This window comes from Oncorhynchus mykiss, chromosome 26, assembly GCF_057628025.1.
Source record: "Oncorhynchus mykiss isolate SJ-2025 chromosome 26, ASM5762802v1, whole genome shotgun sequence".
Lineage (NCBI taxonomy): Eukaryota > Metazoa > Chordata > Actinopteri > Salmoniformes > Salmonidae > Oncorhynchus > Oncorhynchus mykiss.
Window position 1 is genome coordinate 46,369,084 of NC_143047.1, and position 18,417 is coordinate 46,387,500.

The 18,417-nt window shown below is 44.4% G+C and overlaps 1 protein-coding gene across 1 annotated transcript in view; it reads right to left on the reverse strand.

Annotated features, from left to right (window-relative positions):
- Positions 1–8,838: 8,838 nt before the first annotated feature.
- Positions 8,839–18,417, reverse strand: part of LOC110500983 (transient receptor potential cation channel subfamily M member 1) — a 95,385-nt gene continuing 85,806 nt past the window's right edge. Inside the window, exons 34-37 of the mRNA XM_090221658.1 lie at positions 14,557–14,762; positions 13,476–13,608; positions 12,051–12,284; positions 8,839–11,206 (exon numbers count right to left, since the gene is read on the reverse strand). Coding sequence (XP_090077784.1) covers positions 10,189–11,206; positions 12,051–12,284; positions 13,476–13,608; positions 14,557–14,762 — 1,591 coding nt within the window. The 3' untranslated portion in view covers positions 8,839–10,188. The remainder of the gene's footprint in view (positions 11,207–12,050; positions 12,285–13,475; positions 13,609–14,556; positions 14,763–18,417) is intronic.

Genomic DNA, 18,417 nt, shown 5'->3' on the forward strand with positions numbered 1-18,417 from the left:
CACGACAACCACCACGGTAGCAGATGCTGACTCATACAATGACGACAACCACCACGGTAGCAGATACTGACTCATACAACCAACACGGTAGCAGATACTGACTCATACATCCACCACGGTAGCAGATACTGACTCATACAACCACCACAGTAGCAGATACTGACTCATACAACCACCACGGTAGCAGATACGGACTCATACAACCACCACGGTAGAAGATACTGACTCATACAACCACCACGGTAGCAGATACCCACTCATACAACCACCACGGTAGCAGATACCGACTCATACAACCACGACAACCACCACGGTAGCAGATGCTGACTCATACAATGACGACAACCACCACGGTAGCAGATACTGACTCATACAACCAACACGGTAGCAGATACTGACTCATACAACCACCACGGTAGCAGATACTGACTCATACAATGACCAGAACTACCACGGTAGCAGATACCGACTCATACGACGACGACAACCACCACGGTAGCAGATACTAGCTCATACAACAACGACAACCACCATGGTAGCAGATGCTGACTCATACATCCACCACGGTAGCAGATACCCACTCATACAACCACCACAGTAGCAGATACTGACTCATACAACCACCACGGTAGAAGATACCGACTCATACAACCACCAGGGTAGAAAATACTGACTCATACATTCACCAGGGTAGCAGATACTGACTCATACAACCACCACGGTAGCAGATACCAACTCATACATCCACCACGGTAGCAGATACTGACTCATACATCCTCCAGGGTAGCAGATACCGACACATACATCAACCAGGGTAGCAGATACCGACTCATACATCCACCAGGGTAGCAGATACTGACTCATACAACCACCACGGTAGCAGATACCGACTCATACAACCACCACGGTAGCAGATACTGACTCATACATCCACCAGGGTAGCAGATACCGACTCATACAACCACCACGGTAGCAGATACTGACTCATACAACCACCACGGTAGAAGATACTGACCCATATAACCACCACGGTAGAAGATACTGACTCATACAACCACCACGGTAGCAAATACTGACTCATACAACCACCACGGTAGCAGATACTGACTCATATAACCACCACGGTAGCAGATACTGACTCATACAACCACCACGGTAGCAGATACTGACTCATACAACCACCACGGTAGCAGATACGGACTCATATAACCACCACGGTAGAAGGTACTGACTCATACAACCACGACAACCACCACGGTAGCAGATACGGACTCATACAACCACCACGGTAGAAGATACTGACTCATACAACCACCACGGTAGCAGATACCCACTCATACAACCACCACGGTAGCAGATACCGACTCATACAACCACGACAACCACCACGGTAGCAGATGCTGACTCATACAATGACGACAACCACCACGGTAGCAGATACCCACTCATACAACCACCACGGTAGCAGATACCGACTCATACAACCACGACAACCACCACGGTAGCAGATACGGACTCATACAACCACCACGGTAGAAGATACTGACTCATACAACCACCACGGTAGCAGATACTGACTCATACATCCACCAGGGTAGCAGATACCGACTCATACAACCACCACGGTAGCAGATACTGACTCATACAACCACCACGGTAGAAGATACTGACTCATATAACCACCACGGTAGAAGATACTGACTCATACAACCACCACGGTAGCAGATACTGACTCATACAACCACCACGGTAGCAGATACTGACTCATATAACCACCACGGTAGCAGATACTGACTCATACAACCACCACGGTAGCAGATACTGACTCATACAACCACCACGGTAGCAGATACGGACTCATATAACCACCACGGTAGAAGATACTGACTCATACAACCACGACAACCACCACGGTAGCAGATACGGACTCATACAACCACCACGGTAGAAGATACTGACTCATACAACCACCACGGTAGCAGATACCCACTCATACAACCACCACGGTAGCAGATACCGACTCATACAACCACGACAACCACCACGGTAGCAGATGCTGACTCATACAATGACGACAACCACCACGGTAGCAGATACTGACTCATACAACCAACACGGTAGCAGATACTGACTCATACAACCACCACGGTAGCAGATACTGACTCATACAATGACCAGAACTACCACGGTAGCAGATACCGACTCATACGACGACGACAACCACCACGGTAGCAGATACTAGCTCATACAACAACGACAACCACCATGGTAGCAGATGCTGACTCATACATCCACCACGGTAGCAGATACTGACTCATACAACCACCACAGTAGCAGATACTGACTCATACAACCACCACGGTAGAAGATACCGACTCATACAACCACCAGGGTAGAAAATACTGACTCATACATTCACCAGGGTAGCAGATACTGACTCATACAACCACCACGGTAGCAGATACTGACTCATACATCCTCCAGGGTAGCAGATACCGACTCATACAACCACCACGGTAGCAGATACTGACTCATACAACCATCACGGTAGCAGATACTGACTCATACATCCTCCAGGGTAGCAGATACCGACACATACATCAACCAGGGTAGCAGATACCGACTCATACATCCACCAGGGTAGCAGATACTGACTCATACAACCACCACGGTAGCAGATACCGACTCATACAACCACCACGGTAGCAGATACTGACTCATACATCCACCAGGGTAGCAGATACCGACTCATACAACCACCACGGTAGCAGATACTGACTCATACAACCACCACGGTAGAAGATACTGACCCATATAACCACCACGGTAGAAGATACTGACTCATACAACCACCACGGTAGCAGATACTGACTCATACAACCACCACGGTAGCAGATACTGACTCATATAACCACCACGGTAGCAGATACTGACTCATACAACCACCACGGTAGCAGATACTGACTCATACAACCACCACGGTAGCAGATACGGACTCATATAACCACCACGGTAGAAGATACTGACTCATACAACCACGACAACCACCACGGTAGCAGATACGGACTCATACAACCACCACGGTAGAAGATACTGACTCATACAACCACCACGGTAGCAGATACCCACTCATACAACCACCACGGTAGCAGATACCGACTCATACAACCACGACAACCACCACGGTAGCAGATGCTGACTCATACAATGACGACAACCACCACGGTAGCAGATACCCACTCATACAACCACCACGGTAGCAGATACCGACTCATACAACCACGACAACCACCACGGTAGCAGATACGGACTCATACAACCACCACGGTAGAAGATACTGACTCATACAACCACCACGGTAGCAGATACTGACTCATACATCCACCAGGGTAGCAGATACCGACTCATACAACCACCACGGTAGCAGATACTGACTCATACAACCACCACGGTAGAAGATACTGACTCATATAACCACCACGGTAGAAGATACTGACTCATACAACCACCACGGTAGCAGATACTGACTCATACAACCACCACGGTAGCAGATACTGACTCATATAACCACCACGGTAGCAGATACTGACTCATACAACCACCACGGTAGCAGATACTGACTCATACAACCACCACGGTAGCAGATACGGACTCATATAACCACCACGGTAGAAGATACTGACTCATACAACCACGACAACCACCACGGTAGCAGATACGGACTCATACAACCACCACGGTAGAAGATACTGACTCATACAACCACCACGGTAGCAGATACCCACTCATACAACCACCACGGTAGCAGATACCGACTCATACAACCACGACAACCACCACGGTAGCAGATGCTGACTCATACAATGACGACAACCACCACGGTAGCAGATACTGACTCATACAACCAACACGGTAGCAGATACTGACTCATACAACCACCACGGTAGCAGATACTGACTCATACAATGACCAGAACTACCACGGTAGCAGATACCGACTCATACGACGACGACAACCACCACGGTAGCAGATACTAGCTCATACAACAACGACAACCACCATGGTAGCAGATGCTGACTCATACATCCACCACGGTAGCAGATACTGACTCATACAACCACCACAGTAGCAGATACTGACTCATACAACCACCACGGTAGAAGATACCGACTCATACAACCACCAGGGTAGAAAATACTGACTCATACATTCACCAGGGTAGCAGATACTGACTCATACAACCACCACGGTAGCAGATACTGACTCATACATCCTCCAGGGTAGCAGATACCGACTCATACAACCACCACGGTAGCAGATACTGACTCATACAACCATCACGGTAGCAGATACTGACTCATACAACCACCACGGTAGCAGATACCGACACATACATCCACCAGGGTAGCAGATACCGACTCATACAACCACCACGGTAGCAGATACTGACTCATACAACCACCACGGTAGAAGATACTGACTCATACATCCACCACGGTAGAAGATACTGACTCATATAACCACCACGGTAGAAGATACTGACTCATACAACCACCACGGTAGAAGATACTGACTCATATAACCACCACGGTAGCAGATACCGACTCATACAACCACCAGGGTAGCAGATACTGACTCATACAAGTGCTTTTGAAAAGTAGCAACAAGCAAATAAAACCTCTCGTGTGTTCTATCGTTGGTGCGTTCATGCAAATGTTGTTAATGCTATTATATTTTTATACGGTATCCGATAAGACATTGGACACTGGCGTTTACTCCCAGCATGCTTTGTGAAACCACAAGGTATACCACTTTCTACATGTTTCATTTTATTAGCTCTTTATTATCGCCAAACAAAAACATGTTGATTAGGACACTTTTTCCAGTTCATATTAATATCATTATATCTGCTGTTACATCCTGCTCTTTCTGGTTTATAAAACCACTGTGTGTGTGTGTGTGTGTGTGTGTGTGTGTGTGTGTGTGTGTGTGTGTGTGTGTGTGTGTGTGTGTGTGTGTGTGTGTGTGTGTGTGTGTGTGTGTGTGTGTGTGTGTGTGTGTGTGTGTGTGTGTGTGTGTGTTCAGATTGAAGGTGCTTCTAACACATCTATATTTCATGTGAAGGGTCAGTAGTTTGATGATGGTTGTGTGTATTGAAGGTAAATTGATGTCTGTACCACTCCATGTCATGACAAAAGACACGGCAGATAGAATTTAATTTATTTTTTATTTTAATTTACGGTTAGTCTAGCTGTCAAACCTAACTTAATTTTTTTCTGAAAACACATTTTTTTTTTAAACAACTTTTTTTGTGATGGAAGGAATGTGAAGGAGATCGTACTCGGCACTGTAAAGTAAGCCGGGATGTTTATTTCCAGGTTGATTGTAAAAGATTGTAAAAGACAGAAGAAAGCAACTACAATCCATTTTCAACATATAACTGTTGTGTGTGATGGTCATGGTTGATTGGTCAAAACCATTCTTATTTAAAGTAACTGTCCAGTTCTGTTGTTGGGGTTACCTCCACACCGTTCTGTTGTTGGGGTTACCTCCACACCGTTCTGTTGTTGGGGATACCTCCACACTGTTCTGTTGTTGGGGTTACCACACCGTTCTGTTGTTGGGGTTACCGCCACACCGTTCTGTTGTTGGGGATACCTCCACACCGTTCTGTTGTTGGGGTACGCCCACACCGTTCTGTTGTTGGGGGTACCTCCACACCGTTCTGTTGTTGGGGTTACCACACCGTTCCAGTCAGAAAAGCTCCTTTTCAACGTGCTTAATTACCCATTTTTGGAAGGAAAACTAATACATTTTATAGATCATATTTCATAGACATTTGTAAACACTGGACAGTTACTTTAAAAGGATGAAGAATTGTAATAGTGTGTAGTGAGACGACGGAGAGACTGATGGGGGGGGGGCAGAGACTGATGGGGGGGGGGGGGGCAGAGACTGATGGGGGGGCAGAGACTGATGGGGGGGGGGGCAGAGACTGATGGGGGGGGGGGGCAGAGACTGATGGGGGGGGGGGCAGAGACTGATGGGGGGGGGCAGAGACTGATGGGGGGGGGGCAGAGACTGATGGGGGGGAGCAGAAACTGATGGGGGGGGGGGCAGAGACTGACGGTATAATAATCACTTGTTTTTTGTGGAACGATGCGTGAAGGCTTGAGTTACTACATGTAGTAGATATGTCTGATAGAGAGCTGTTGTTGTAATGCAGTGACGGCGAGGGACATGAATTCTCATGGGAACGTCATGTAGCGTCATGTCTGGAAATACAGATGTATGCAGACATTCTAGAATACTTTCTATCATGTTGTTGTAACAATGAAAGCATTCCTCCCATTTGTTTTCTATCCTGTTGGTGTAACAATGAAAGCATTCCTCCCATTTGTTTTCTATCCTGTTGGTGTAACAATGAAAGCATTGCTCCCATTTGTTTTCTATCCTGTTGGTGTAACAATGAAAGCATTGCTCCCATTTGTTTTCTATCCTGTTGGTGTAACAATGAAAGCATTGCCCCCATTTGTTTTCTATCCTGTTGGTGTAACAATGAAAGCATTGCTCCCATTTGTTTTCTATCCTGTTGGTGTAACAATGAAAGCATTCCTCCCATTTGTTTTCTATCATGTTGGTGTAACAATGAAAGCATTCCTCCATTTGTTTTCTATCCTGTTGGTGTAACAATGAAAGCATTCCTCCATTTGTTTTCTATCCTGTTGGTGTAACAATGAAAGCATTCCTCCCATTTGTTTTCTATCCTGTTGGTGTAACAATGAAAGCATTGCTCCCATTTGTTTTCTATCCTGTTGGTGTAACAATGAAAGCATTCCTCCCATTTGTTTTCTATCCTGTTGGTGTAACAATGAAAGCATTCCTCCCATTTGTTTTGGCGTTCTTTCTCTTCAGATCTGAAAGACATGTTTAAATGAGGTATTTTCTCCTGATCAACGTACTTTGTACAAGCAGCTTGTTAACTTGTCTTCCGGCTCCTTTTTGTCAACTCTGTAACATATCGATCTGATCAGTGTGAACTGATATTGTATAAAAATTAAATTACTTTTGTCTTTTTTTTTTAAATCCAGTGTGGGTGTTTTTTGTTTGTTTCCTTCCTTATTATTTGTTATCTTCCTTATCGGAAGTTTACATACACTTAGGTTGGGAGTCATTAAAACTAGTTTACACACACTTAGGTTGGAGTCATTAATACTAGTTTACATACACTCAGGTTGGAGTCATTAAAACTAGTTTACATACACTTAGATTGGAGTCATTAAAACTAGTTTACACACACTCAGGTTGGAGTCATTAAAACTAGTTTACACACACTCAGGTTGGAGTCATTAAAACTAGTTTACATACACTTAGGTTGGAGTCATTAAAACTAGTTTACACACACTTAGGTTGGAGTCATTAAAACTAGTTTACATACACTTAGGTTGGAGTCATTAAAACTAGTTTACATACACTTAGGTTGGGAGTCATTAAAACTAGTTTACATACACTTAGGTTGGAGTCATTAAAACTAGTTTACATACACTTAGGTTGGAGTTATTAAAACTAGTTTACATACACTTAGGTTGGGAGTCATTAAAACTAGTTTACACACACTTAGGTTGGAGTCATTAAAACTAGTTTACATACACTTAGGTTGGAGTCATTAAAACTAGTTTACATACACTTAGGTTGGAGTCATTAAAACTAGTTTACATACACTTAGGTTGGAGTCATTAAAACTAGTTTACATACACTTAGGTGGAGTCATTAAAACTAGTTTTTTAACCACTTCACAAATTTCTTGTTAACAAACTATAGTTTTGGCAAGTCGGTTAGGACATCTACTTTGTGCATGACATAAGTACATTTTCCAACAATTGTTTACAGACAGATTATTTCACTTATAATTCATTGTATCACAATAACAGTGGGTCAGAAGTTTACATACACTAAGTTGACTGTGCCTTTAAACAGCTTGGAAAATTCCAGAAAATGATGTAATGGCTTTAGAAGCTTCTGATAGGTTAATTGACATCATTTGAGTCAATTGGAGGTGTACCTGTGGATGTATTTCATTACCTTCAAACTCAGTGCCTCTTTGCTTGACGTCATGGGAAAATCAAAAGAAATCCGCCAACACCTCAGAAACAAATTGTAGACCTCCACAAAGTCTGGTTCATCCTTGGGAGCAATTTCCAAACGCCTGAAGGTACCACGTTCACCTGTACAAACAATAGTACGCATGTATAAACACCATGGGTCCACGCAGCCGTCATACCGCTCACTGGAAAATAAATGTGAGGAACTGAAAGCACGTATATCCTACCTACTTTCACCGAGTCGTGGCTGAACGACGACATTAATAACATACAGCTGGCAGGTTATACACTCCATCGGCAGGAGAGAACAGCAGCCTCTGGTAAGACACGGGGCGGGGCCTATTCATTTACGTTAATTTACGTTGGCTGTTGTTCCCGGTCTCAGACGTTGTCTGTTGTTCCCCGTCTCAGAAAGCTGCTGACACATAGTAGATATTACAACACCTGGATAGGGGAACGCGACCCATGATTAGTTGATTCTTAGAGTCAGGTTTACCAGCTTGGACTGGGCCAAAAGTGTGTTATAAATCAGGGCCCGAGGACCGGAGCTGACCATCCCTGCTGTATGTTCTTCCCATGTGGATTGTTGATGTAATTAAGGTCCTTTGTTTTCGTCAGCTGAACTCTAGAGGGCGCTGTTACAACATTTTAACTCACAGATAGACCGACATGCTGATACTCAACACAAGTATAATTCAAATAATTACAATTTTATTTATTTCATAATTCATCGTTATTCAATCTGTGTTACACAGAGTCGTTATAATTGTCCCTTTTTTTACCCATTTTTAAGGATCAAACAAATGTTTGGAAAAACTATGCCTTGTCTCTTACCTTGTTTGTGTAATGATTTCCATTTTTAGATTAATACAAATATCCCTTATCTTTATAAGATGGCTGTCTGTGTCTGCAATGTTATTTGCTTAATTAATCGACATGAAATACATTTAAAACAATAAACATTTAAAAAACAAAAACATTTAACAACAACTCAATAATCACAGCACTTTCGCCATTCGCTCAAAGCTGTCCCCATCAACTGGGATGATTTGGAAAAACCAAGATATGCAACGTTCCTGAGTCTCAGACAGGAGTTCAGCGCTGCTCAGCTCTACCACACACCATTGGCTAGTTTATTCCATTCCACAGTGAGTCATGCCAGTCAGACATCATCAGAAGTCATTCACAGGTGTTCTGTCTGAGGCTTTTTGTCTTTCTGTCAGTCTCTACCTCTGTCTCCCCAGTCCCTTCTAACATAGCTGTTAGGTCTTTAACCCTGTCTGTCAGTCTCTACCTCTGTCTCTGTCTCCCCAGTCCCTCCTAACATAGCTGTTAGGTCTTTAACACTGTCTGTCAGTCTCTACCTCTGTCTGCCCAGTCCCTACTAACATAGCTGTTAGGTCTTTAATACTGTCTGTCAGTCTCTACCTCTGTCTCCCCAGTCCCTCCTAACATAGCTGTTAGGTCTTTAATACTGTCTGTCCGTCTCTACCTCTGTCTCTGTCTCCCCAGTCCCTACTAACATAGCTGTTAGGTCTTTAACCCTGTCTGTCAGTCTCTACCTCTGTCTCCCCAGTCCCTACTAACATAGCTGTTAGGTCTTTAATACTGTCTGTCAGTCGCTACCTCTGTCTCTGTCTCCCCAGTCCCTCCTAACATAGCTGTTAGGTCTTTAACACTACTGTCTGTCAGTCTCTACCTCTGTCTCTGTCTCCCCAGTCCCTCCTAACATAGTTGTTAGGTCTTTAACACTACTGTCTGTCAGTCTCTACCTCTGTCTCTGTCTCCCCAGTCCCTCCTAACATAGCTGTTAGGTCTTTAATACTGTCTGTCAGTCTCTACCTCTGTCTCTACCTCTGTCTCTGTCTCCCCAGTCCCCCCTAACATAGCTGTTAGGCCTTTAACCCCTGTTAGGTCTTTAATACTGTCTGTCAGTCTCTACCTCTGTCTCTACCTCTGTCTCTGTCTCCCCAGTCCCTACTAACATAGCTGTTAGGTCTTTAACACTGTCTGTCAGTCTACCTCTGTCTCTACCTCTGTCTCTGTCTCCCCAGTCCTTCCTAACATAGCTGTTAGGTCTTTTACACTACTGTCTGTCAGTCTCTCTCTCTGTCTCTACCTCTGTCTCTGTCTCCCCAGTCCCTACTAACATAGCTGTTAGGTCTTTCACACTACTGTCTGACTTGGTTCTCTGTGCCCAGTCCCCTCTGGCCTTCACTTTTCTGGGGTTGGTGTTCAGGCTCTTAGACCTCAGTGATGGATACATCCTGTCCTCTGCCACAAGCAGAAGGCCTCCACCAGTATCTTTAGCCTCCGCTTCCTGCTTCTCTTCACCTCCATCTTGGTTGCTCTCTGACTGACTCTTCCCTGGCTCCTGTGGTTCACTGTCTGTCTCTTTGGCCTCTGCCTCGTCCTTTGTATCTGTGGTGGTGGGGACTAGCTTCTCCATGGAGACTTTGGGCATGTGGCCGAACGGGCAGGGGTGGACTTTGTACTCGAAGCGCGCTGCCCAGTGACCCATGGTCGGAGATCCGGAGGTAACCGTTTCCTGATTCCCTGTGAGGGGGTTGTTGACGTCTGTGGCCCAAGTAGCCCCCTCATCTCCCCCATCCGCTGGGTTGTACACCATAGTGCTCCTGGATCTGGGCCTGGAGGTGAGACAATCACTGTGGGTCTCGGGTGACTGGTACTGCAGGGACCTGACCCTCTCCAGAGGGTATGAGATGGCTGCTTCTAGCTTGATCTTCTCTGTGGTCACGCCTGCCTTCTCCAGGGCCGCGTCCATCGAGGCTGCAGGGCTGCAGGGCGGTGGAGAAGGCTCTGTAGGAACCTCAGGCCTCTGGGTTGGGGTTTCCTTCGCCCCTTCGCAGACAGAGACACAGGAGCTGGAATGATTCCTCTCTCTGGGGCCCATCACGTCTAACGTGGCTCCGTACTCCTTCACAGAGGCCGTGATGCTGGTCGTGGTTTCTCTCATACTCCGTTTCCTCTCAACCACCTTCCTCTGGCTCCCCTTCCTCTCAGGGCTCCTGATGTCCCCAGCCTCAGATCGGGTGTCATCTCCCATCTCCAGGTGGTACCGGTACAGACTGTAGCCGTCAGAGCTGATGGAAAGACAGACACACAGACAGATATATAATCAGTAAATATCATCCTCACATCGTCCATAAACACTAGACTACTGTACTGATAATCAGTAACATCATCCTCTCATCATCCTTATTAAACACTAGACTACTGTACTGAGCATCAGTAAACATCATCCTCTCATCATCCTTATTAAACATTAGACTACTGTACTGATCATCAGTAAACATCATCCTTATTAAACACTAGACTACTGTACTGATCATCAATAAACATCATCCTTATTAAACACTAGACTACTGTACTGATCATCAGTAAACATCATCCTTATTAAACACTAGACTACTGTACTGATAATCAGTAAACATCATCCTTATTAAACACTAAACTACTGTACTGATCATCAGTAAACATCATCCTTATTAAACACTAGACTACTGTACTGATCATCAGTAAACATCATCCTCTCATCATCCTTATTAAACACTAGACTACTGTACTGATCATCAGTAAACATCATTCTCTCATCATCCTTATTAAACACTAGACTACTGTACTGATCATCAGTAAACATCATCCTTATTAAACACTAGACTACTGTACTGATCATCAGTAAACATCATCCTTATTAAACACTAAACTACTGTACTGATCATCAGTAAACATCATCCTTATTAAACACTAGACTACTGTACTGATCATCAGTAAACATCATCCTCTCATCATCCTTATTAAACACTAGACTACTGTACTGATCATCAGTAAACATCATCCTTATTAAACACTAGACTACTGTACTGTACATGACAGAGCAGACCATTCAGTCTTTCTCATCTGGAGTCCTTAAAGAAGTTATTGAACCTGTTGATGGAGCTGTGGCGGAGCAGAGAGGACGTGTCGCAGACTGAGGAGACCCCCGACTGGGTTCTGACCAGGTCGTTGTGGTCCACCCCGGCCAGCTTCTCCAGGGCGTTCATCATACGTCCAGAGAACTCCTCCAGCTGACCCAGTCGCAGGTCCACCGTCTGCAGGGAAGCCTTCATGGAGTGCTCCCTCTCGTTCACCTCCTCCAGACGCATCGACATGTTCTCCACCCTGAGAGGAGGGAGAGTCAATGGTACCACAACTCTTTACTCACCCTGCCGATTACACCAAATGTATTGGGATTACACCAACTGTATTGGGATTACACCAAATGTATTGGGATTACACCACATGTATTGGGATTACACCAAATGTATTGGGATTACACCAAATGTATTGGGATTACACCAACTGTATTGGGATTACACCAAATGTATTGTGATTACACCAACTGTATTGGGATTACACCAACTGTATTGTGATTACACCAACTGTATTGGGATTACACCAACTGTATTGGGATTACACCAACTGTATTGGGATTACACCAAATGTATTGGGATTACACCAAATGTATTGGGATTACACCAAATGTTTTACTAAATGATTACACCAAATGTATTACTAAATGATTACACCAAATGTATTGGGATTACACCAAATGTATTACTAAATGATTACACCAAATGTATTGTGATTACACCAAATGTATTGGGATTACACCAAATGTATTGGGATTACACCAAATGTATTACTAAATGATTACACCAAATGTATTGGGATTACACCAAATGTATTGGGATTACACCAAATGTATTGGGATTACACCAACTGTATTGGGATTACACCAAATGTATTGGGATTACACCAAATGTATTGGGATTACACCAAATGTATTGGGATTACACCAAATGTATTACTAAATGATTACACCAAATGTATTGGGATTACACCAAATGTATTGGGATTACACCAAATGTATTGGGATTACACCAACTGTATTGGGATTACACCAACTGTATTGGGATTACACCAAATGTATTGGGATTACACCAAATGTATTGGGATTACACCAAATGTATTGGGATTACACCAACTGTATTGGGATTACACCAACTGTATTGGGATTACACCAAATGTATTGGGATTACACCAAATGTATTGGGATTACACCAAATGTATTGGGATTACACCAAATGTATTGGGATTACACCAAATGTATTGGGATTACACCAAATGTTTTACTAAATGATTACACCAAATGTATTGTGATTACACCAAATGTATTACTAAATGATTACACCAAATGTATTGCTAATAAATATGAATAACTGTAGCGAATACTGAGACAGTTCTACAAGGCTAATTTAAATGTAGGTAGTTCCCCCAAAGAGGAAAGACCATAGCTGTCCGGTCTCCGACCTCTCAGATGTGACCCGGATGCGTTCGTTGCTAGACGACTGCTCCTCGTCCTCCTTCTCTCTGAAATACTCCTCCACACACTGCTCCTCGAAGTCATACAGAGCCTTCAGCTCCTCAGCGTTCAGCAGCAGCTCTGTCAGAGAGAGAAACACACGTCACACGCTGGAGCCGAGGTGGGTGGAGTTTAACTGCTTCTGAAACCTGGTAGAACGCACTGACATCGGTCTCGGAAGGACCAATCAGTCAACCCAGCCAACCAACCAGACGAGCAACCAGTCATCCAATCAGTCAACCAACCAGTCATCCAATCAGTCAACCAATCAACCAGTCATCCAATCAGTCAACCCAGCCAACCAACCAGACAGTCAACCAACCGGCTGGCCAGCCAGAAAACCATTTCAGCCAGATAACCAGCTAGCTAATCAATCAACCAAGTCATCCAATCAGTCAACCAATCAACCAGTCATCCAATCAATCAACCAATCAACCACCCATCCAATCAGTCAAACAATCAACCAGTCATCCAATCCATCAACCAATCAATCAGTCATCCAATCAATCAACCAATCAACCGATCACCCAATCACTCAACCAATCAACCAGTCATCCAATCACTCAACCAATCAGTCAACCAATCAACCAGTCATCCAATCAGTCAACCAATCAATCAATCAATCAATCAGTCATCCAATCAGAGTCAACCAATCAATCAATCAATCAGTCATCCACTCAGAGTCAACCAATCAATCAATCAGTCATCCAATCAGAGTCAACCAATCAACCATTCATCCAATCAGTCAACCAATCAACCAGTCATCCAATCAGTCAATCAATCAATCAGTCATCCAATCAGAGTCAACCAATCAGTCAATCAATCAGTCATCCAATCAGAGTCAACCAATCAACCAGTCATCCAATCAGTCAACCAATCAATCAATCAGTCATCCAATCAGAGTCAACCAATCAATCAATCAGTCATCCAATCAGAGTCAACCAATCAATCAATCAGTCATCCAATCAGAGTCGATCAATCAACCAGTCATCCAATCAGAGTCAACCCATATCCCCGAAAACCACTGACGTAGTCCTTTGTTGTCCCTGTCGTCCTGCTCTCCCTCTGTTCTCCTCTTGCAGCGACGACTGACGTGTTTCAGAACGATGTAGATGTGGCTGAAGATGATGAGGGGCGGAGGGAGGAGGGGCCGGTCGTGGAACTTCATGATCAGCTGGTAACGCTGGAACTTCCAGATCTGGTTGGAGACGGACTTGACCTCTAAGAAGGTGTTGCTGTTGGTCAGAGGGTCAGGACGAAAAAAGCGGATCAATCAGGGAGCTGTTTTTTTTTTACCAACGGGGTTAAATCCCAATGTCTCCTGCACAACACCACAACACAGTCAACTACATGAATGAACCAGGTTAAATCCCCAGGTCTCCTACACAACACCACAACACAGTCAACTACATGAATGAACCAGGTTAAATCCCCAGGTCTCCTACACAACACCACAACACAGTCAACTACATGAATGAACCAGGTTAAATCCCCAGGTCTCCTACACAACACCACAACACAGTCAACTACATGAATGAACCAGGTTAAATCCCCAGGTCTCCTACACAACACCACAACACAGTCAACTACATGAATGAACCAGGTTAAATCCCCAGGTCTCCTACACAACACCACAACACAGTCAACTACATGAATGAACCAGGTTAAATCCCAATGTCTCCTGCACAACACCACAACACAGTCAACTACATGAATGAACCAGGTTAAATCCCAATGTCTCCTACACAACACCACAACACAGTCAACTACATGAATGAACCAGGTTAAATCCCCAGGTCTCCTACACAACACCACAACACAGTCAACTACATGAATGAACCAGGTTAAATCCCCAGGTCTCCTACACAACACCACAACACAGTCAACTACATGAATGAACCAGGTTAAATCCCCAGGTCTCCTACACAACACCACAACACAGTCAACTACATGAATGAACCAGGTTAAATCCCCAGGTCTCCTACACAACACCACAACACAGTCAACTACATGAATGAACCAGGTTAAATCCCCAGGTCTCCTACACAACACCACATCACAGTCAACTACATGAATGAACCAGGTTAAATCCCAATGTCTCCTACACAACACCACAACACAGTCAACTACATGAATGAACCAGGTTAAATCCCCAGGTCTCCTACACAACACCACAACACAGTCAACTACATGAATGAACCAGGTTAAATCCCCAGGTCTCCTACACAACACCACATCACAGTCAACTACATGAATGAACCAGGTTAAATCCCCAGGTCTCCTACACAACACCACAACACAGTCAACTACATGAATGAACCAGGTTAAATCCCCAGGTCTCCTACACAACACCACAACACAGTCAACTACATGAATGAACCAGGTTAAATCCCCAGGTCTCCTACACAACACCACAACACAGTCAACTACATGAATGAACCAGGTTAAATCCCCAGGTCTCCTACACAACACCACAACACAGTCAACTACATGAATGAACCAGGTTAAATCCCCAGGTCTCCTACACAACACCACAACACAGTCAACTACATGAATGAACCAGGTTAAATCCCCAGGTCTCCTACACAACACCACAACACAGTCAACTACATGAATGAACCAGGTTAAATCCCCAGGTCTCCTACACAACACCACAACACAGTCAACTACATGAATGAACCAGGTTAAATCCCCAGGTCTCCTACACAACACCACAACACAGTCAACTACATGAATGAACCAGGTTAAATCCCCAGGTCTCCTACACAACACCACATCACAGTCAACTACATGAATGAACCAGGTTAAATCCCCAGGTCTCCTACACAACACCACAACACAGTCAACTACATGAATGAACCAGGTTAAATCCCCAGGTCTCCTACACAACACCACATCACAGTCAACTACATGACTGAACCAGGTTAAATCCCCAGGTCTCCTGCAGAACACCACAACACAGTCAACTACATGAATGAACCAGGTTAAATCCCAATGTCTCCTGCACAACACCACAACACAGTCAACTACATGAATGAACCAGGTTAAATCCCAATGTCTCCTACACAACACCACAACACAGTCAACTACATGAATGAACCAGGTTAAATCCCCAGGTCTCCTACACAACACCACAACACAGTCAACTACATGAATGAACCAGGTTAAATCCCCAGGTCTCCTGCACAACACCACAACACAGTCAACTACATGAATGAACCAGGTTAAATCCCCAGGTCTCCTACACAACACCACAACACAGTCAACTACATGAATGAACCAGGTTAAATCCCCAGGTCTCCTACACAACACCACAACACAGTCAACTACATGAATGAACCAGGTTAAATCCCCAGGTCTCCTACACAACACCACAACACAGTCAACTACATGAATGAACCAGGTTAAATCCCCAGGTCTCCTACACAACACCACAACACAGTCAACTACATGAATGAACCAGGTTAAATCCCCAGGTCTCCTACACAACACCACAACACAGTCAACTACATGAATGAACCAGGTTAAATCCCCAGGTCTCCTACACAACACCACAACACAGTCAACTACATGAATGAACCAGGTTAAATCCCCAGGTCTCCTACACAACACCACAACACAGTCAACTACATGAATGAACCAGGTTAAATCCCCAGTTCTCCTACACAACACCACAACACAGTCAACTACATGAATGAACCAGGTTAAATCCCCAGGTCTCCTACACAACACCACAACACAGTCAACTACATGAATGAACCAGGTTAAATCCCCAGGTCTCCTACACAACACCACAACACAGTCAACTACATGAATGAACCAGGTTAAATCCCCAGGTCTCCTGCACAACACCACAACACAGTCAACTACATGAATGAACCAGGTTAAATCCCCAGGTCTCCTACACAACACCACAACACAGTCAACTACATGAATGAACCAGGTTAAATCCCCAGGTCTCCTACACAACACCACAACACAGTCAACTACATGAATGAACCAGGTTAAATCCCCAGGTCTCCTGCACAACACCACAACACAGTCAACTACATGAATGAACCAGGTTAAATCCCCAGGTCTCCTACACAACACCACAACACAGTCAACTACATGAATGAACCAGGTTAAATCCCCAGGTCTCCTACACAACACCACAAGACAGTCAACTACATGAATGAACCAGGTTAAATCCCCAGGTCTCCTACACAACACCACAACACAGTCAACTACATGAATGAACCAGGTTAAATCCCCAGGTCTCCTACACAACACCACAACACAGTCAACTACATGAATGAACCAGGTTAAATCCCCAGGTCTCCTACACAACACCACAACACAGTCAACTACATGAATGAACCAGGTTAAATCCCCAGGTCTCCTACACAACACCACAACACAGTCAACTACATGAATGAACCAGGTTAAATCCCCAGGTCTCCTACACAACACCACAACACAGTCAACTACATGAATGAACCAGGTTAAATCCCCAGGTCTCCTGCACAACACCACAACACAGTCAACTACATGAATGAACCAGGTTAAATCCCCAGGTCTCCTACACAACACCACAACACAGTCAACTACATGAATGAACCAGGTTAAATCCCCAGGTCTCCTACACAACACCACAACACAGTCAACTACATGAATGAACCAGGTTAAATCCCCAGGTCTCCTACACAACACCACATCACAGTCAACTACATGAATGAACCAGGTTAAATCCCCAGGTCTCCTACACAACACCACAACACAGTCAACTACATGAATGAACCAGGTTAAATCCCCAGGTCTCCTACACAACACCACAACACAGTCAACTACATGAATGAACCAGGTTAAATCCCAATGTCTCCTACACAACACCACAACACAGTCAACTAC